The sequence below is a fragment of the Talpa europaea genome (assembly GCF_964194135.1).
Source record: "Talpa europaea genome assembly, chromosome: 7".
In the NCBI taxonomy this organism is placed as follows: Eukaryota; Metazoa; Chordata; class Mammalia; order Eulipotyphla; family Talpidae; genus Talpa; species Talpa europaea.
The window spans coordinates 6,752,039-6,774,123 of NC_140074.1; the positions used below are offsets into that span (position 1 = coordinate 6,752,039).

General features: G+C 40.7%; 1 protein-coding gene across 1 annotated transcript in view; it reads left to right on the forward strand.

Moving 5' to 3' along the window:
• Positions 1 to 22,085, forward strand: part of MAPKAP1 (MAPK associated protein 1) — a gene marked incomplete at both ends in the record, with an annotated part of 175,553 nt that overhangs the window by 66,155 nt on the left and 87,313 nt on the right. The window contains 2 exon segments of the mRNA XM_084237317.1: positions 4,781 to 4,957; positions 19,777 to 19,886. Coding sequence (XP_084093443.1) covers positions 4,781 to 4,957; positions 19,777 to 19,886 — 287 coding nt within the window.

A 22,085-nucleotide genomic window follows, 5' to 3' on the forward strand; every position in this document is an offset into this window, starting at 1 on the left:
AAAGGGACGGCTGCTGCTTTCATGTCAACTCAACACGAAGCTTTTTCCTGTGGTTGCAGTTGTCCTATCCTTGTTCATGTCTTTTGATCATTCCTCTCTGATAGTGACTCAAAAACAGGACTTTTACGTTTCTCTGTCTCATGCTTCCATGAGATAGTAAGATAGTTATATCTGCTTTTGTGCAAATAGAAGCTTAAGAGCTATGGCAGTAATCTTGGCAAAATGAGAATCCTTCATGCCAGGTTCTGTGCGATGAATTAAGTCATTTAATTCTGCAAGACCTTTTTGGAGTAGGTAGGTCATTTCCTCTATAATTGCAGAATGTAGAGAACATGACCACTGAGGAATCAGCAGGGCATGTGGGTAAGGCAGGCAGTGCTTACAATCTCTAGGACAAGTGATTCTGTGTAGTAAACTGAGGGATTTCCTACTCCTCCTGCATTACTCCATATTTCTAAGTTGTTCACAGTGGGCACATACTACCCTTATCAAAAAACATTATTTTTTAAAGAAAGCAAAATGGAAGTGATATGGACATTTAGAATGTGTAGAAATTTAGAAAGAAAAACATGTTCATTGCTTAAATATGAACATGTTTTTAAACTTTTTGGTACTTTTTCTTCTAATCTCTTTATAGCACTGAACATTTTTACATAATAGTAATAGATTCTCAGTGTTTCTTCTCAATTAAAAAATGCCAGTGTTTGTATCTTGATAAAATGCCTCTTTCATCCTAAGCTCTTCCTGGGTCTTCTTCCCTTGTCTTGAACTGCAGTATCTGACACATGTGCATTGCCTTGGGAGCCCCATTTGGTTAACAGATAACAATGTGACAAGCAAGAAAAATAAAAGTTTATTATTTCTTCCCGTTAATACACACATCATTAATAATACCCCTTATGTTTTTTTCCATGGGTAAAGTGAGCCTACACATTCATATATTCATTCATTCAACAAATATTTGGTAAGTACTTCTAAATGCCAGCCATTTGACTCTTCAGTTAGGATGCAGAGTCAGTAAAAGAACTGCTTGAGGGCCTCCCCGGTGGCGCAGCAGTTGAGCGCTGGGTTGCGAAGCTGCCCGCTGCCTCTGTGGCGCCGGTTCGATCCCCGGCTGCTCCCTGGCCACCGGAGGAGGGTCCCACATGGCACGCAGACCTCTCCTGCCGCCCGCTGCTCCCCTCAGCAGTGTACTTTGGTCCTTCTGCCTGCTCTGCTCCCCGCTCTGGCTCTGGTGAATTCTCTCACCGTCCCATGCTTCTGACTGTACCCAGTGCTTGTATAAATAAATAAATCTTAAAAAAAAAAAAGAAAGAAAGAAAATATTAAAAAAAAATCTTAAAAAAAAAAAGAACTGCTTGAATAAGGAAATGAATAAGGATAGAACAATGTGATACGTTATATGCAGAAATAGTAACCAAGGTCTGTAAGACCATGAAGAAAATCCCTTGGATTCTCCTACTCACCTAAATGGTTCTCCTAGAGAAGTCAAGAAAAGCTTTGTACAGATTTTTTAAAAAATTGGACCTCAGAGAGATTTGGTCACACAGCTGGTTAGTGGTTGAGTTAGCATTCAAACCATAGTTGACTGCAAAATAATCCCTGTTCATTCCACCAGACTCTGTTATAAGGAGGCACCTCTGTTACCATTGTTTTATAAACAAATGTCTGTATTTGGAGAATTCCTGAGTCAGAGACCACAATTACCCCTTTTTTTTCTTCTGCAATTTGTCAAAATGCTGCCAGTCTCTGATTTGATCAAAGAGTAATACAGGAGCTTTGCTACTTTTTACTGATTGCCCATTGACATGTTGTTAATCTTTTTTAGATATTTGTTTCCTTTCTATATAACTGAGAAGGTTGAAATAAATCTCGTTAAGTCTCTCATTTTTTATGACTAGCATGTTGTGACTTCCTACTCTTTTTCAAAGTACATAATATTTCCATAGGAACGTGGGTTTCCAAGTACCTGGAAAGTCTTGACATATGGGTGGCTGAGGCAGAGGAACAGGGGGGTGAGTGGAGCTCCTGACTGCCTGGGTTTGAATCTCAGCTCTATCACTTAGATGCTGTTAATCTTGAACAAACCACTTAACCTTGTTGAGCCTCAGTTTTCTAATTTGTAAAACAGAAATAAGAAGAAGTAGCTCACAGAGTTGATGTGAAGATTCATTGAGCTTATGTCTCTGAACCACTTTTATGGTGTCTGGCACGTAGCACTCAAATGTCACCAGTGATGCTGATGGTTATTTTGTTGGTGCTGATGTGGAGTCCTGGGGCAGTTTTAGAAATCAGAATGCCGCAGTAACTTATTAATGATTCTTTTATAAAGGCAAAAAGGAACCAATATGTCCATACATAGAATATGGAATTTCAGTCATTTTTCCCTCAGATGTTCAATTAAGGGGCTGCAGGGTTTGGAGCACTGTTTGCTGCTAAACTTTTCTAATGACCCAGAAAAGACTTCATTAGTCTTGTGTAATGTAGGGTGTTGAATCATTCATTCTTTCCCTTGCTGTGTTCCCAGTGTTCAGGCTAAAACACATGGTAGGCACTTTGCAAATTTTTTTTTGAATGAATAAGTGATTTCACACTCCGTACTTAATAACTGGGGAAAATAATAGTGCTGAGAGTGAGACTTTGGCTCTTGGACCTTGGCGTGTGACATTTGTCGAGCTTGTTTTGAGGGGATTTGGGTGCATCCTGTGACAATCAGAGCAGAAGTCTTCTGATACCCATGTCTGCCTTTCTACTTTGATCAATAGGCTTGTTATTTGCCCTTGAAACCTCTGTGGTGCTGGGGAATCACAGAGATTCCTCAGGATGATTTACACCACAATAAATAATCTGTGCCGTCCATTGCTTGCTTCATCAGTGTCTACCCTCTTCATAAAACCCTGGAGGCTCAGTGTCCCCAAGGCTGGAGCACAGTGGACATGTTAACTCCTGTCACAGATGTGTGTGCATTTAAAACATGTGGCTCAGCTTCACTGTTGCTCTAATATGTATCCACAATGTATCTTTCAGGACCAATGTAACTAGACTATTTTCCATCCGACTTTCTTATAGTTACCATACCATTTATTTATTTATTTATTTTATCTCTCTTACATACTACATATATTATCTCATCTAATCTTTACAATAACTTCTGAGTTTGGTGATTATACCCCTTTTATAAAAGTGGAAACTGAAACTCAAATAGGTGAAGCTTATTCTCTTAAATCACATAGCCCATAAGCAATAGAGCTGAGGTTTGAGCTCCAGTCTTTCTGGACACAAAGCTCTTGGCTGCTATACCATGACATTTTCCTCATCTGAAGTTTCTTCTGCTTCTACAAGCATTCTGCACTTATGTTAGTAACCTCTTGCAAAGATCAGTAAGTTTCCTCTACTATTCAGAGATGAATTTTAACACCATTGCAAATACATGAAATTTATAGTGACAAACATAGGCAGATTACTTTCTTGTTATCCATCCATTTAGCAAATTTACAGTTCTCATTAATTTTAATCTGTCCTTATTACCTGTTTTATATAATAAATATCTCTTAGTCATGACAGAGTGAGTATAGATCACCTGAAGTAGGCTCTCTCTCAGTAAGCAGAGTTGCGGCTAAAGATTTGTGAATTAATTGGGAAAATTGCAAATCAGGTAGTCAGCGAAATAATTCATTGTCACATCCAATCAATAAACTTTGTAAATCAACTCATTTAATTCAAAAAATGATCTATATAGATCAAGCAACCAATTAAACAATTAGCATACACTTTGCAATTAATTAATTTAAGCATCAATCATATAATTAAAACTCCAAATTTAAGCTGCAAAATGTAGACTCCTACCACCCTGTGAACTGCTAGGTTCATGCTTCTGACGCTCACATGCTTCTAAATGCCCAAATATGCAGTTTCTCAAATCAGCTTGGAAGCAAGGGATCTTAAATTGTCTGAGTTGATTTCAGTTTCAGATTGTCTTTATGTTGGTATAATTTTCTTAGCAAAGTGACTTTTTTACTTCTCCCAAAGAAGGAGACATGGTGTGTGTTGATTCTAAACTGGGCTAGGCTGGAATCTAGGAGTACTGAGTGGATATTCTAGAGAAGTATGAGAAGTCCAGAAATGGTTGATAGGGCCAAGTGTCTATCAGAAGAAATTAGGTCATTTAACTTTATAGTCTCAAGTATGCTGGGTGTTTGGGATCAGATCAGAATATAAAGTGAGCTTTATATTCTCTACAAAAAGAACTGGGTGGTTCTTGGTTATCCTAAGTATGTCTCTGCGCTTGAGCATAGATTTTTTTTAGTTCTGACCCCAAATCCAAGGCCTCTGATCATCCCCAAATACGTTTTTCCTTGTTTATAGTTTTGTTATGTTATTTGAGCTACATTTTTAAAATTACAGGTAGAGCAGTGCTTACTTTTCCCCCTTCTGTACTATAAGCTCCCTGAATGTTGATAATGAATCTCATATTTGACCAAGAGTAAGTTCTTTGCCTTTCCAACAGTAGGTGCTCGGTAATATTTGTTACAAGAAATGAGTAGTAGAAAGCTTTCTGTTTCACATTGTTTTTCTCTCCCTTTGCAGTGCTGTATTTTTCTTTATCCAATGAAGTAGGATTTGGGGGATCTGACTGTATAGGATTTGGGGGATCTGACTGTATCACCTGACTTTGGGGTCAAGAACAGTAATGTCCTACTTTGCTTGCTGTATCCTATATTGTCTGGTCTTGTCCCACCCTCACTTTGGTATTCACTCACCTTTTTCATCTTCCTTTTAGTGACAATGTCAGTGCCTACTGCCTGCATATTGCTGAGGACGATGGGGAGGTTGACACCGATTTCCCCCCACTGGATTCCAATGAGCCCATTCATAAGTTCGGCTTCAGTACTTTGGCACTGGTTGAAAAGTATTCATCTCCTGGTCTGACTTCCAAAGAGTCCCTTTTTGTTCGAATGTGAGTATTGACTCTATTATTTCATATCTCATCTCTACTTTCTAGTTTTGTGGGTTTGATTTTGGTTTTGTTCATCAGATGAATGACATTTGGTATTTGGAGAGTCCACATGTAATGATTACTTCCAGAGAAATGTTAGGGACAACATCTGCATTGCATTTTAGGCCCCTGCAACTAGATTAAATATAGGTGGTTTATATTGGGTAGAGCTCTGAGCGTCATATCTATGAACTAGGCCTCTGGATGGACTGGGATGCTTTGGAGGATTTGAAGCAAAACTTCCAAGTTCCCCCTTTGTCTTTGAGGGATCCAAACAAAATGAAAATGTACAATGCAGCTACCTCTCTTGTGATTTAAAATACTTCTTTTTTCTCTCCAACATTTTTTTAAAGATTTATTTATGTATACAAGAAGTGGGGTACAGACCAGAGGTGTGGGGACTGAGAAGATTCACCAGAGACAGAATGAGGAACAGAACAGGCAGATTGACTGAAATACAGTGCTGAGGGGAGCAGCGGGCAAGTCAGGAGAGGTCTGCTGCACCATGTGGGTAGCTCCCTGCCCAGCCAGGGATCGAACTCATGCTTCGGTGGCTGCAGATAGCTTCATAAGTTGCGTCCTAATCCCTTGCACCACCAGGGAGGCCCTTCTTTCCAACTTTATTGAGATCAAATTTGGTTTTTCTCTCTGTTGCCTTCCTTTACATTGAACAGGAATTATGAACCTTCCCTGTGTCTTTGGCAGTCTGGTAAAGCCTATAAACACGCTTTTCAGAAAGTGTTTATAAAAGCAGAAAATAAAATTCACATGAGTACAAAAGAATTTCAATGTATTTAAATAGGTATCAAATTATTAAACAAATTTATGATTTAGTAATATGTGAGGCTTCATTGTTATAGTAATAACAAGATCCACTGGCAAGTCTAATAGTAACTTCTAAAGTCTCTTTTCAAAGTAGCAGTGAGACTAAGGGCTTTGGAGCCATCTGCAACAACACATCTGATTTCTGCTCCTCCAGTCCCACTTACTGCTAACGCTGCTGTGATTTGTTGGCTACATTTAGAATTTAAGAAATGCTAAATATCAGTTAGAAGTTAGTGAAAATAAAAAATGTAATTCTGTCCATCTCAGTCTACAGAGATCATCCGTTTTGACCACATGTCTCAGTTGTTAGTGGGAAACCTGCAGCATTTTCTAAGCGCAGTTTAAGCTTTTCTGATTGAGGCCAGAACAGTCCCTCTCATGGCCTCTCCTGGGAACAATAGAGATCCCTTTGGCACCCCCTGCTGTTAGTAACCAGCAAATTCACTATCCAAAAGAGGGAGTGCTTTACATCACTTTCCCCCTCTGTCTCTTTAAAATATATTGCCTTTGTCTCAGATTTTTACTAAAAATAGAATTATGCTACCTATGATATGCAAGTATTTTGGATCTTTCTATCCTTGAACAAAGAAAGAATACTTGAGTGCCTGTGGGTGAGCTGGGAGTGGCTCCTTGAGTCTTTGCGATTGCCATTTCATCCCCACTGCGAAGTCACGTTTGGTGTATAGAGCACATTGCAGACACATTGAAGCAACAACTTTACAGAATACCTCAAGTAATTTCAAAGTTACCTAGTGATTCCTTTATCCTAATATAACTGTTTTCATTTCCGGATAATCCCATGTGATATACATTAGCGTCTCCATCTCACTTGCAAACTGGATTCTTTTTACTTCACATTATATTGCAAATATTTTGATATATACTCTTAATTCCTATAAGGTAAATTTATTGTGTGCCAAGGATCTAGACAGAGACAACCCCTCTCAGTGCTCATGCTAGTGGGGAAATCATTGTCAAACAAATCATTAGAATGTAACTAGCAGAATAATAGAAAAATGCACAAGGTGCAGTGTGAGCCTATCATAGGATGTTTAGATTGTTTCGGATTTAATAAATGATTCTGTGACAGTCCTTCTCAGTATCCCTTTTATTTCTGTTTAGTAACTTTCTTAGGATAATTTCATGTGAGTGGTATCATTGGTCAGCATAAATGCACCTGTAGACTCTTGCTTTATAGTGACTTGTAGCCTCCTGACAAATGGACTGATCTGCGGTGCTACCAGTGGAATTCGTTAACTTTTTTCCACCTTTACAATCACGAGATGTCATTAGAAGTTATTGTTTTTGTTTTTTTACTTCAGAAGATGTATATACTAATTTTGTGTATTTCTGTTACTATGCAATAGATGTGATCAGTAGTTTCCATTTACATTTTTACTGAATAAATAACTAGAAGAGTTGTGTTCTTGTTGACACAATTTTTACTACATAAATATTAACGTATGAACATAGTGGTCTTTTGAACCAAAATTCCTTTTTAAAACAAGTGTTTTTAAATCAGTGGTTTTCAATAGAGCGGGGTTGGGGTGGAATAGGTGTACCCTCCCAGCAGCATCATCTAAGACTGCACAGTGTCCTGCCCCTTCTTCCCATAACTGGGGCGAGGGTAGGGGAGCCAGAGTAACAACCACTGCTTAAAACTTAGTATTCCTCTTTCCCCCTGAAGTACTTCCATCCCTTCCATCCTGTACATACCTGCTTAGATACACACACAGTCAATCCTTTTCCTATTTTCAAATTCAAGAGAGTTTATTCCACATGTCTGGAATGTTTCTGGAACAAGAGGTAAAGTAAAATCTTTTCAGGTGAACATTTAGAACAAGAAGGTCAATAAATTTTCTATTTCTTTTTCTCCATTGTCTGATGAAATAGAACAGATTGCTGATCGTTTGCCCTGTGTTGATTTTCTTGGTTCAGCAACCATTTGCCTTTCTGGTTTATATCTAAGTTTTAAAAGCCTCTTGTGCTTCAGGAGTCTCCAGAGATGTATCGAAAGTTTCAGAGAGGGCAGTCCCAGTGAAAACAAGTAAAGCACGACTCCTTTTCATGCTCTTCTTTTCCTCCTCACATCTCTTGGCCAGTGGCGAATGAGCAGCAAGTGTCTGGGAAGACACTGAACTGAGGCAGGAGGAGAGAAAGCTAGGTTTGGTAGGAAGGAGTGAATTAGTACTTGCTAAGAGTCGGCTACGTGTATATTTTTTCATGTAATCTGAAAATAGCCCAATTTTTATTATGACCATTTAAGAAACATGAAGACTGAGACTGAAGTATTTCTTTCAGCTTGACCCCATGCTGACTTCAAAGTTAGTGCTCTTCCGATGCCCTGCGGAGGCTTGGGCTGGAGGTAGGGGAATCTGTTGTCAGTCCAGCATCTAAGTGGATTCTGTGCCTTAAAGCCAACACTCATCCAGTACTATAATGTAATAGGTAAGAGCACGGTGGCCTCTGGAGCCAGACTCCTGGTTCCTGGGGTCACTCCTGACCTTGCCCTTACTAGTGTGTGTGAGAGATCATGAATTAATTATTTAACTTTTCTATGGCACAGTCATGAGGATAATAATAATACCTACTTTATAGAGCTGTTGTGAGGATTGATGGTTTAATGTATGTAAAACACTTAGAACAATGCCTGACCTATGTCAGCATTGTCTAAGTTTGCTACAGTTTCGTTATTAATAGAAATCCTTTGAAGTCAAGAACTGGATCATTTGTGCCCATAATACCTACATAGTCCTTTACCACAGTAGGTGTGCTGCAGAGATTTCTTGTCTGGGTAACTAAATAGATCTCATTGCTGCGTCTATATTTTTCTCCTTCCTCTATTTTCTGTTTTCTGGTAGGAGAGGGACAGAGCTTGGGTGAACATTGCTCAGCTGGACTGAAGAAGTTGAACTGAAATGACTTTCGCTCAGCATAGGCAGCAGTGGTATATTGGAGATCTTCAGACTTTCAAACAGTCATCTTATGGACAGATATCTTTAAGATAATAGCAAGACCGTAAACTCCTTGTGGCCAGAGAGGGCAGACTTACGTATCTCTGTGTCCTTAGCCTCCAGCATGGGGCTTTGTAGAGAAGGAATGACTGAATCTTCATGTCTGTGGGCTGCTGGGAGGCCCTTGGCTGAGCTCTGTGTCTTACTTTGCTTTCTGGGCCCTTAATCACTTCTGTAGCCCTGCCCCTGCCTTTTGAATACCATAAAGCTTCCGGCTTTCAGAGACCCTCACATAGGAGGCTCTAATGTACCATCTTCCCCTGCTCCAAATGAGATAGTGCAGACTTTGAACTTAGGCTAATCTGGGTTTAAGTTTCCACTGCACTAGCCATTTGCTACGTAATCATTAGTTGCTTCATCTGCAAAATGAGGATAATAGTAACTACCTCGTGGGATTGTTGTAAGGAGTTTTCTTAAACACAGGTAATGTATAATCCTCTTTTAAAGGAAAATTAATTCTCCTGAAAATTAATTCTCAGTACTGCTTGAAAACATAGATATGTAAGTTCTAGTCGTAAATTCCCTGTCTTTATGCAACCCAAACAAAATTACAAGTTAAATGTATATAAAACTATAACGTTAATAAAATACAAATTAAAAACTATAATGCTACATATGATATTTTGCTGAAATTAAACTGCTGATGTTGGGTTCAATGGCTGTTAAATGTTTTACTTGTCAGCTTGAGTCTTTCAATATGAAACCAGATCACCATATTATTCCTTGTCCTTTTAAGCAGTTAATGTGTTTACTATTATTCCATTATTTTAACAGGCCAATTGATTTATAATGCACACCACCACCCCCTCCACCAATTTTAAATGTTCTTTACTGGCAAAATAAAGAACATTTCTTCTGGGGTAACCAATTTATACCAGTTTGTCCAGGAGTTTCCCTAGTTCAAAGCTGAAAGTCCTGCATCCAAGAGAAACTCCCTCAGTCCCAGGTGGTCATTGTACTTTCTGCTATTGTCAATCGGTTGGTATATAAGTAGACTGCCTGGGTGATACCTGTGCGTAGTGTGACTCGGGCCCCACAGAGCATGCAAACCTGTTCCACGGAGAGCGTGGCACCCACTTCTCCCTTTTCTTTCCTCTGTTCAGCAAACTGTTTTTGCATGCGGCTTGCAATGATGCCATTTCACTTTTACTAACTAAAACTAAGTCTGTTAGCAATATTAAATTTTTAACTCCAGCTGCTGGAGCCCATAATCCCCCACAAATCCCACCAGCTTATCCCATAGGATGGCAGGTTTTTTCTATGTAGGGTCAGAGAGTAAATCTTTAGGTTTGCAGACATACAATCTTAGTAACTCAGTTCTGCCATAGTAACTTGAAAGTGGCCATGGACAATATATAAGCAAATGGACATGGGCTAGCTTTTTCAACTATAGCTTTTCCAAGCACATTGTTGATATCTGTCTGGTGAGGATCAGGGTCAGATTTCTCCTCTTGGCAGTAAGACAGGGCTCCCCCAGGTGGGCAGAGAATGGGGAGCATGGAAGACTGGGAGTGGCCTACGTCTGTATCAGTCTATCTGTTGCTTGTATCACTATATATACATCTGTGTAGATGTTGTTTTGTGTACATACACAATCTACAAATCTACAAATACATCTATAATCTCCAAATACATCTATGTGCATATGTAGTAACTTACATAAACATTAGAGCATTTTCATTGTAATAAATATATATCATATGTTTATGGTACATGTATTTATGTGTGTGTGTGTATGTGTGTGTATATATATATGATTTTCATTGAACTAAAAGCAAAATTTTTAAATTCTAAAACTTAGGGAGCCTGTGAATTCATCTGTTGACCCTGAGGGGCCCTTGGACCTCAGGTAAGAAATGCTGCCATAAAGAAATAGCTCAGACCCTGGGATGTAGGAAGTATTACATAGTTGCTGTTTTTGTTATTTTTGTCAGACATTTATCTGAATATTTGAATAATTTACACTAAGGTGTATATATGAGGTTTAACCTTTTGTTGGGTTTTTTTTTTTTTTTTGCATGATTGATACATGTCTATACTAGAAAAAATAGAAAATAAAGCTGTATGTCTCCATATAAAAGAAAATTTTAAGTATCCCCTTGTTTCCTCATGTAAAGATAATGGCATATTGTTTAATTATGTATATTCAAAAAAAGGAGCTAGTTAATATAACTAGATGGTTGGGAAAGTGTCCTGTTAAAAGAATGTGGAACTGGATGCCTTTTGAGTTCTACCAAGGGGCCTTCCTCTCCAGGGCCCCTTGGTCTCAGGACACCCCTGGAAAGAGTTATCTGGGGAGGTAGAATGGATTATTGTAACTTGCAAATTAGAAGCCTACTAGTGGAGATTGCCTCTTTTATAGAATGGGCAAGTGGGTGTCTAAGATATCTCTTGTTCTTGATTGATTTTAGATAGCAAACACGTATATAAACAGGAGCCCCAAACTTGCTGGCTGCTAGCTTTAGCACTGACGTTATTTGGTTATCAGCAGTGTGGGAAGGGAGAAGTAGGGGGAAAAGAGCTTATGGGGGTTGGATTAGCTCCCAAATTGGATAAAGAGCTGGATCTCAGCTGGTTCCCAACATCTGGAAAGTGCTTTTTGTCAGAAATGACTGAGTCGAGGCCTATTGGATCTTAAGACGTAGTGTATGTAAGGCATGGGAGGATGAGATCCTGGAGCAGACAGGTGAGGAAACTGCTTGGTCTGTCACTTTCCATCCCTGAGCTCAAGGGGTAATTTAATCAAAATGTATGGAACTCAATTGAGTTTAAAAATGGTCATGACAAAAGCAACTGTGATGGTGCCCTTCTGTAATGTTTCACACCTGGATCCTAGTTTAGATTGGGGAAGAGAAGTCTAAACCAGTACAATGGACAGAATCCCCGGACATCAGAAAATCAGAGCAATTAAACTGCCTTCATGTATGTGTTTATTGAAAATGTTTAATAGCTATGGGGATATGGGAAGGGAACTATTCTAACCAAGGGCCGCAGCGAACATAGAATCCGGTTACGATTTGCTGTTTGGGAAAGGTCACATTGCGGAGGTAATTGGCAGAGGGTCTTGCACCAGAAGCTGGGCTGTGTGGGCAGTGTGCCCCGGAGGGCTGTCCCAGACTCCTCTGGCTCTCCGAGAGGAAAAAGGGAACTGCCTTGTAAAGAGGCATACCCTAGATTCATTGCTCTAAGAAGTTGAGGGCTTCTCAAAAGAGTTTGCCTTCTCCAAAGTATACCCCACGTGACCAGACCTTTATGAAAGGATATCATTACTTTTGAAGCCTTTTCTAGTCTTATGTGATACTGCCTTGTTGTCTAGAGAGGAAGAGGGGAAAAAAAGAAGAGGTAAATAAGCATTTCTGTATACTCACTCAGTTTGCTGCCCCTACTAGCCATTGTCTCATTTTTTCCTTATAAGCAGTTCATACTATTAATATATAAACTGAGCATCAGACACAAGTAGTAGTTACCCAGGGTCATACAGTTTGATGGTGAGCAGCGCTAAAATAGGATAAGCAATTTAAAAAGATGCCTGTGTTCTTTGTAGTCAGGCCTGACAATATGGGTATAAATTATTCTGGTTATTTATTGTTTGCTCGAGTCATAGAGGACCAACTGTGTGTTGTTTCTTTTCATTCTGTTGTATTAACAAACATTTTCATTGTCCAGATTGTCCTCGTATATGGAAATGTAACATATGCAGCCTGTTTAATTTTGTATTTGTAAATCTGACTTGATTTCCTTTTTGGCAACAGTTACTGTCTAGAGAAAAGAAAAGATTTTTCTTTGTGTCTGTTTAAAGTGACAGAAATATTGGAGCACGTAATAAAGATGGAAAGCATTAATTACGTACTTCTAAGAATTTAAAGGTCAGACAAGTTAAATATGTGTGTTTTGCTCACTGGAATGTCTGTTGAAATTGTGCCAGGATACTCTTTGTTCCTACAATAAAAGCACATGTTTTCGATAGCCATCCATTTACTTTGGTGTCCAAAAATTATACCAGATTGTTGCTTTAGTTGCTATGTATTTTAAAAGTTTAGGGTTTACATTTCTGACATTTAATGTGATTTGTTGCATGATCCACCCCCTTTGGCCATGTTTAGTTACTATGTCTCATTTTGATTTCCTCTGTTCTCCCCTCAGCTTATGTTGGAGTCTGTCAGCTGCTGCTATGTACATGTCAGGCTAGTGACTTGTAATGTTTATTAATACAATGTCAGTCTTGCCGTTGAAAAAACGGTGATGCTTCTCAGAAGGTTGCACTGGAACGAGGCGTTTGATCTCTAGATCCTGTCTGCGCTGCATGGTGAATACATTCTCAGAGGTTATGCAGTTCACTGACCTGACAGTCATGGAACCCCGCCGGGGGGCCCCATTTCAGCAGGACATATTTGAACAGAAACAGTTTGCAAAACTTTCCACACTTAAACTCCTGCCAAGGCAAACTGTTAGCCACTTGAGTTTGTTATAAATACCCAGTGGCAGTGGTTGGAAGTAGCCCACAGTGTGTTTTATATTCTGAACTGAATGTGAATGTCTTTGCGGTTATATAGAGTAGTAAATAATTGAGTTTGATTAGGGAGAGGGACCTCATTATCCCCCACCTGTGCCCAGCTGGAAGGGGAGGGTCGAAATGAAGCCATTAGCTGTCTCTCTTACTGGCATCTCAAAGAGCTCAAATACATCTGTGTCTTATTTTCTTTTCTGGCACAATCAGTCGAGCAAGCTAAGCAGGCATGACCAGATTTGGCAAGTCCCAAGGACTCTGGCAAAGATACACAAGGAGAAGGCGGAGGGCAGTCATTTTGGCTTCTCACTGCCCATTAGTCTAGCAAGTTATGTTTTTGGAAAATGTCTGTTTTGAAAAAGAGTACTTTGTCCAATGTCAGACATCGCTTACTCACATAATACACTTTGATCTTAAAAAAATTTTTTTGTCAGTGCAAGGGGAAACAAAATGTGGCATTCATACTAGTGCAAACGCTCTTTATGGATAAAGTAATGCCCGAAGGACATGCGTTAAGGCAGGCATGCTGCAGTTATTACAAGGCTTTCTCTTGCTCATATATTTTCATTTTCTGCCTTCAAGTGCTGGAGAATGAGCATGCCTGGAATGGGGAGCCGAGCAGGTGGGAACCAGAAGACTGTCTTCATCGCTGTTATGAGCTGCTCAGGACTGAGGGACTTGAGTGCAGCTCTTGGCAGCCTCTTCCCACTTCCACAGACTGAGACTGTGGCTCACGAAACCATGACATTCTCCAAGTGCTTTAAAAAAGGGATCTTGTAGGTCATATGGTTGTCTAAGAGTTGGGCCAGTCATAATCAAACTCAGTATGTACAGAAGTAGAACCTTTTCCTCAGATTGGGCAGTGGCGCCAATCTGGAGCATGTTTCTCTGGAAGTCTCTTCTTGAGTCCCCATGACTCCCTTCTGGACTGTAGACAGTTATAAGCACAGGCTCTGGAATCTGGCTGACCTGGGTTCAAGGCCTGGCTCCTCCACTTACTAGCTGTGTAACTCCAGTTTGGGCCTTGCCAAAACTCAGTCTCCTCCTCTATAAAATGGATCAGTAATACCTGTCTTTTATAGGAGGATGAACAGATGAACAAAGTAAGTGCTCAGTATTATGTGTCACTTCATTATACCTATGGCGAGAAGCTCATGTTTATGATGTTACTATTGCTGATGAAGCACTTTGTTATATGACAGATGTTATATTAAGTACTTTAGAAGTAGTTACCCCTCATAACAGTCTACAAATTATTATCCCGCTTTTGTAGATGAGCAGACTAGAAGGTAAATTGTCATTTGCCAAAGGAAGGCAGGGCTGGGAGTCCAAACTTTGTTCTAGCACACACTGTTCTCCGCTGCCTTCTGGTGTCACCACCATCTTTACCGAAGTGTGGAAATAAACAGTGACTGGTTTTTTTGTTTTGTTTTGTTTTTTTAAAGATTTATTTATTTATACAAGCACTGGGCACAGTCAGAGGCGTGGGAGGGTGAGAGAATTCACCAGAGCCAGAGCAGAGAGTAGAACAGGCAGAGTGATAAAGTACACTGCTGAGGGGAGCAGCCGGTGGCAGGAGAGGTCTGTGCGCCATGTGGGACCCTCACCCGGGGATCGAACCGGCACTGCAGAGGCTGCAGGCAGCTTCTCAACCCAGCGCTCAACTGCTGTGCCACTGGGGAGGCCCAGGGACTGTGTTTTGAGACAGCTCCACTAAGGAGTTTCTCTGACCCCCTGCCCCATACTTTAGTGGGCTAAGTGCCCCTGGCAGTACTCTGACTTGCCCTGAACTTTGTGCATATCAATAGAACTGTCTGCTTCTGGTCTTTCCTACTGGACTGTGCTGGTTGGGTTAAGGACCACTGATGGTTTCTGAACCTAAAATAGGATTTTTAACAGATAAGTGAGCTCAGGTAAACTCCCTAATATAATCAGAATTAGTTTCTGTTAAACGGATATAATAATAGTACCTGTTTTAGGACCGAATGAGCTAAATTTAATACAGATTTTAAAAACAATACAGCACCTGGTGCATAGTAAGTGTTCAGTAGCTAGTAGTTGCTGCTATTGTTGTAACTGTTGAATAATAACATTGTACTGTGCAAGTCAAAAAACTCTTACGTGTCATTTAATTTCTCTGCCAACATGCTCTTTGACTTCTGCATATCCCCTTCCAAAGTCAGTGACTGAAGCTGAGGTGGAACAACATACCTGTGTTTCCCAAAAAGGAAAGTCTTGATAATAGCCACGAGTGCTCTCCTTTGTGCTCCAGGGGTGTTTCGGTGCCTGGGTGAGTCTGCTTGCTGACAGTGCCTTTGGATGTGCCCAGCAAATTGTACATTTTAATTGGCCTATGTTCCCAATTACAAGCAGTGAGGGTTGGGATCATTTCCCCACATAAGCAATCTCTGCCTGGGAGCAGAGAAAAGAAACTGAATGGGGCCTGTTCTCTTGGGGGTGATGAATTGGAACAAGGGGAACACAGGAGAGCTAACATTTGGACACGGCTTTTACTGTTTGCCAGCCTTAGTGCTGGATGCTTGGCATTCACTGTCCGTTTTATTTTTCTGATAATTCTGTAAGGAAGTGCCTCCCTGGTTTCATGGGTGCAGGTGAGACTTCTACATGTTAAGGCAACATCTTGGGGAGCCATGGAACCGAGAATTGAACCAAAGGGTACTTAACTCTCAACTCATGCTGTTTCTACTTCAGTATGCTGCCTTCCACCTTGGGTTCTAGCTCTGTTTCCTTAAAAAGAAACACACGAGCACTGTGCCCCTACTTCTTTTCTGTCCCTTGTTCCCCCGACTTGAACATTTAGTGGAGAAACACTCATTGTTTGGTTAATGCTGGTATAAAAACCTCCCTGTGGTAACTGAGTGACTTTGCACTGGGACAGACTGAATTCCTCAAGTGAGTAATCTCTTTTTAAAGTGCCCGTACATTTTTCAGCGGTTACAAGACGTGACAGGACCTAACTTTGAATTGACTGAAGCGCTCCTGGCTGCATGTAGTCAGCTCCCTGAAGTGGAGCTTCCTCGTATACCCAGCACAGGCTATTCAGGAGCTGCGAGAGGCAGCTGCTTCTGTGTGGTGCCCCTCGAGTCCCTGTGCTGGCAGAGAGCAAGCTGTCTGTCCGCAAGGGGAGTGGGAGGAGGAGCAGCTCTGAGCCGAGACTCTGGGTTTGTAGCCCATCTGTCTATCCATCGGTTTGTCTGCCCGAGGGCTAGTCACCCCCTGCATGGGTCTCAACTCAGAGACTGGAACGCAGTGCCATAAGGTAGGGAGGCAGGATATGGCACCCTAACTCCATGCGGCCAGCATTCCCCCCAATTATTGTCTTCAAATCAGACCAATGCCCAACATGAAATAAAAGTGCCTGTTAAAGATGTATTTCGGTAGACTTTTTGGAAACCCGTAAAAAAAATCCTGAATATAAAGAATGAGGCGTAAAACCCTGAATGTTTGGAAGGCAAGCTGAAAATTGTGGTAGCAAGTCTCCATATCCACTTATTAAATGGGAGCATAACTTACCGGTTGCACCTAGATGGGGTCTGAGGAATACTCTTGTGTTTAAGAAACAATTTACCCCTTTATGTGCTATGGCCTTGGAACAGGATCCAAAGTTGGCATTGTCAAGGGGAGAGGAGGGGTAAGCGAGAGCTGACCTGAGGAAGCTCTCATGAGGTCTGGTTAGTGTACAGCGCACGGGCTACAACCTCTTGCTCCTTTTAATGTGTGTGTTTTTACCAAAATGGAGCCCCAGGGTAAGAGGCCGCACACTCGTGAAGACGCGTTCCGAGCGCCATGCGTGCCCCTTCCCTGCACTGTTGTTTTCATTTTCCTCTCATGAACCTTGCTACCCTGGCTTCAGCACGGAGGCTGTAAAGGAAGATGGAGAGCCGAGTTACCTCAGAATGATCACTATCGTTAACATTCACGGGTGGTTCACTTATCATTCCTGACTGCACAGACATGGCAGCCGCTCGGAAGCGTCCGCAGGTGTAGCGTGGTGATACATATTACATTGTGCCACAATGGATTTATGTATTCTGTAACAAAAGAAAAGTGTAATGAAAAAATACAGAAGGTAATCCTTTATTCCTCCACCACACAATTTATCAGTAATGCCTGTGGATGATAAGTGCCAGGGATTTCCTCTGCTTGCTTTAACCTTGTCACCCAGGTACATTTTGGTGAAATGACAGAAAAATACAGACTAGGGATTTTCCTCTGTTCAAAAATCTTTTAAAAGGACACTTTTAATTTATGGAAGTTAGTCCGAACACAAGGCTTCCTTTTGAGCTTTTAGTCTGCCTCTGCTGAAAAAGATAAACTTATTGGTTTAAAATCATGCTCTCCACCAGCAGCAGATTAGGAGACAATGTAAGCAATTTAGAAGCAGACTCAGATCTGAAATAGTTCAAGTGGAACCCAGGTGGATGGAAGTTGGTGAGCTCTAGGCAGTGCTAGTTTGTGAGTACCCGAGAAATTGTATTTCTCTTCAGGCCCTGCTCGTCCACCGCCCAACATATTGTCACAGATGGAGTACAGGCTGACTTCCGAGGAGAAAGCAGGGAAGGCAAGTCTGAACGCGGATGATTGGCATTTGTTCCAAACACACACTGGCCTAGTGCCAGAGCAAATACCCCTAAGTTTATAAATGCACAAGGCACTTTACGTCTCAGCACTCTTGCCAAAGTATCACTTACTGCATCGCTCCCTAAATAGAGTTTTTTAGAAAAAGCTATTTCTTATTTTGCTTTGATCAGTAAAATAAACTTTTAAAGATTGTTCTGGGATGGGGTCCAGCTTCTGAGGTAAAGAATGGCCGAGACTCAGGCATGATTCAGTAACAGAGTGCTCAGTAAAATTAGCTTGACAGTTCTCAGGCCTGCTGTTCGATAGCAAGAACTTGACCAAGTTAAAATGGATGATCGTGCTGGCCAGACCAGCATCGGCTTTTGCTTTTTAACAAATGGAATGTCAGGGATTAAACAGCAAGCTGTGTGGAGAGGAGGGGTGTGGAGATATCTTTGTATTAGGAAAGCAAATTGGGTCCCGGGTTTTGAGATCTGCCCCAAGCCCCTGTGGAAAGCCAGCAGCCTGCTTGGGTCCAGCCTGGCCTTAAGGCCCCTTCCCAGTCTGTCCTCCCAGTGGGATGCTTTTCCACAGCTTTGCTTGGGGCTTGGCTTTTCTTTCAGATTTTCTTGTCAATATGAAGTTCTGCCATGATTTTTGGCTGTGTTCCCCTTTGAGATCCTTGTGGTGAAGTGGGAATGCGACCAAACTCCTTGTGGCAATTCCCATGTTCCATAGTTGGAAACTTGGGTCCCATTTGTTACATGAGCTGCTTGGAATTGGCCTGTTTTGTTCCAGTGCCCATGCATAGTGAGTAGGATTTGTGATATTGGCTATTGCAATTAACAGTTTTAGTGAAGTTATACCTCACCGAGGGATGGCCTTCTGTAATCAGGGTACTTCTTTCTTACCAGTTTTTTCCCATCTGGATGACCCTCCCCAACCCTGAATTTGATTGGCTTGAAGCCTACAAATAATGTAAATGTTTTGTCTTGTATTTATTTATGCTTCAGCTAATGTTCTGTTTGACCCTCTAGGAGATTAAAACATTCCTACTGAAACATACAAACTATATATTTGTGTGTGTGTGTGTGTGTGTGTGTGTATTTACTTACTAACCAGGTAGGAATAAATAACCATTTCTTTTCCATATTCTAACTTGCTTTGGGCTATCATGTCCCTCCCCCAACCCCATGACATTTTTGCCTTCGGGGTGCCATGAAGTTTAATAGGACGCCTACAGTGACATCTGCTGCCAGAAGCCAAGTTTATCCTTTGTCAATCTTACTGCAGGATTTGTCTTCCCACAGAGACCAAGTAATTCAGTTTGAGATAAATTAGAAAAACTTCCCTGACTCTGACCTTTCTTGCTCTTTTACCTTTCATACCAGAATTCCGCCCCCTCCCTCCATTAAAAGTAGATTTGTTTAACCTATTTTAAAATAATTGGCATTTTGGGCCTCCCTGGTGGCGCAGCGGTTGAGCGCTGGGTTGCGAAGCTGCCCACAGCCTCTGCAGCGCGGGTTCGATCCCCAGCTGCTCCCCGGCCACTGGGTGAGGGTCCCACATGGCGCACAGACCTCTCCTGCCACCCACTGCTCCCCTCAGCAGTGTACTTCAGTCCTTCTGCCTTCTCTGCTCTAGCTCTGGTGAATTCTCTCACCCTCCCGCGCTTCTGACTGTACCCAGTGCTTGTATAAATAAATAAATGAATCTCAAAAAAAAAAAAAGAATATAAAATAATTGGCATTTTGACGCATACTTATTAAAACTTTCTTAAACACTGTGAAGACTACAATAACATCCCTTTGGCTGAATGTTGGTGATGATTTAATATTTGTCTTGTCCTACAGAAATGCTGCTCATGGATTCTCCCTTATTCAGGTGGACAACACAAAGGTCACCATGAAAGAAATCTTGCTAAAGGCAGTGAAACGAAGAAAAGGATCCCAGAAAATTTCAGGTGGGACTTTTAAGTTATACCCAGGTGGTAGAGGCTTAACCCTCAGTTAATAGTGGTTAATAGTGCTGTGTGTATATGTGTGTGTGTGTGTGTGTGTGTGTGAGAGAGAAAGAGAGAGAGAGAGAGAGAGATGACTGGCTTCATTTTTACATATTATCGCTGCAAGGTTTGGTTAGCAGGTCTACAGCAAAAAAGTGATTTTTAAGCTGCTGCTATGCCCAAGGATAGGACTAGGTCAGTGACATATGTGAGAAGAATATGTTCATATCAGTTACGGAAGCTCCATCATTAATAACTTGTGATAGATTAAGACAATGCTACTTGAGCTAACTATTAGTTGGTATAAAGCCTTCATGAAAACGGAATCAGTCCACTATTTGAAGCACTGCTTTTAATTTCAAGTTTTCACATGATTTCCCATGGGGGAAATTGCTAGTTGCTAGTGTTTGGGGTATGGAATAAAAGAAAAAATTCATCTTTACCAAATAAGGCCAACTGTAAGCAGATTTTTAAAAATATAGATCACTTGACACACTCATAATCTGTTAATTCCTAATTCCTTGTTACTCAACTTTATACAGCAAATAAGCTGATGATATTAGCTGAGATATTTAAAAGATATGAGGAAAAATATTATGAGTATTGAGAAATAATTATCTTGAAAAATAGCCCAAAGATTTGTCATACAACAATTATAATATAAATCAGCCTGTATATGACATGTCAAATATCTTAGCTTTGTGAGTAATTGAGACTTCTTAAACACCTTTGGTTTCATCTTTCGAAAAGGAAAAAAATCATTGCTAAGGTTGAAGAAAATAGTTTTGTGTTCTTTTTAAGGGGAGGCATATAATCTGTTCCAGATTTAATTAGCTATCTTCAGATGAAAGCTGAAGTTTTAATAAAAGTTAGGAGAGATAACACAGTGAAGGACACGGATGAGCTGTCTCAAGGCCATATTCCAGGGGAACGATAAGAGCTGTAAAAAATGGCAGAGGAGAGCAATTGAATGGAGCAATGAAAATCTGATTCTCATAAAAGAGAGAGAGAGAGAGATGCTGGTAGGGGCGGTTGTAGATGAGACCTGCTAGCGTCTGCAAGCAATTTGGATGCTTGCCAGGAGTCATTGTTCACCCTCGGCTGTGGCGGCTCCGTCCAGATGTGCCAACTGCACGTTTCGGCTTTTGCCAGCTGACTGCGCCGTTTGATAACCAGCTCTCTGGATGCCCATCACTGGCCGCAGAGATAGAATTAAATGATGATGATCTTCCCACAAGTTGGGAGAGGAAACAATGCATATAAATCTTGATTTCATCTCAGCATGAGAAGTCTTTATCCATCATCACTCATAATGAACAAGTCGTTAGCTGGGATGAATGGTGTTCTGGTTTTTCCAAACACCTCTTTTGTTCATTTTTTGGGTGACTTTTATCCATTGCATGGGGGTCAAATCTCTTTGTGTTTAGGGGGTGGTTGAAGGAGCTTAAACCCCTTCCCAGGGGAAAGTATGTATTTTGGGGTTCTAGATGCTGATCTAAAAGCTTCTAAATCACTTCAGATATTTAAAGATATTTATAAGCATTCATCTACTTTTATGGTTTTTTTTCCCTCTTATTTTGCCCATAATTTTTTAATAATGTGTTTTTTTTACATATTTTTAGTATAAGATAGCATTGTTCTGAATTATCTGATAGGAACCAGCTCCTAACTCTTTTAACCTTCTTAATAGAAATTCTGCTGTTGCAGATTTTTCAGACCATGAAAACCTCCTGAACTTACTGGGTTACATCTGAGCCACTGTCTTTCCCTGTCTCCAGCCATCTCTGCCAAGGTCCATACCTGTTTACGTCCCTTTCCAGTAACCACGTTTATCATATTCATACTTATTTATGTTCACCTTCGTGTACACATCCCTGCCACTTCCATCGGAGTCTTTGCTATGTCCTAAACAAAAACTTAGGGCTTGTTATCCAAAAACTGTGATCTGCATTATTTATTCTTTATCGCCCTAGAGAAGTCCGTTGAGATTGATGTAGTTATGTAAATTACCGTCCATTTTCTTAATCCAGAAAACTTTTAAAATTGGTTCTTTCTATTGCTTTTTTAAGTCTGGTCTTTACAAAATAGAAGGGTCTCCAGTTAGGCAGAGGTGTGTATTTAAGCTTTGCTTGGTAAAGGCAGAGCATGTTTTGTGTTTTT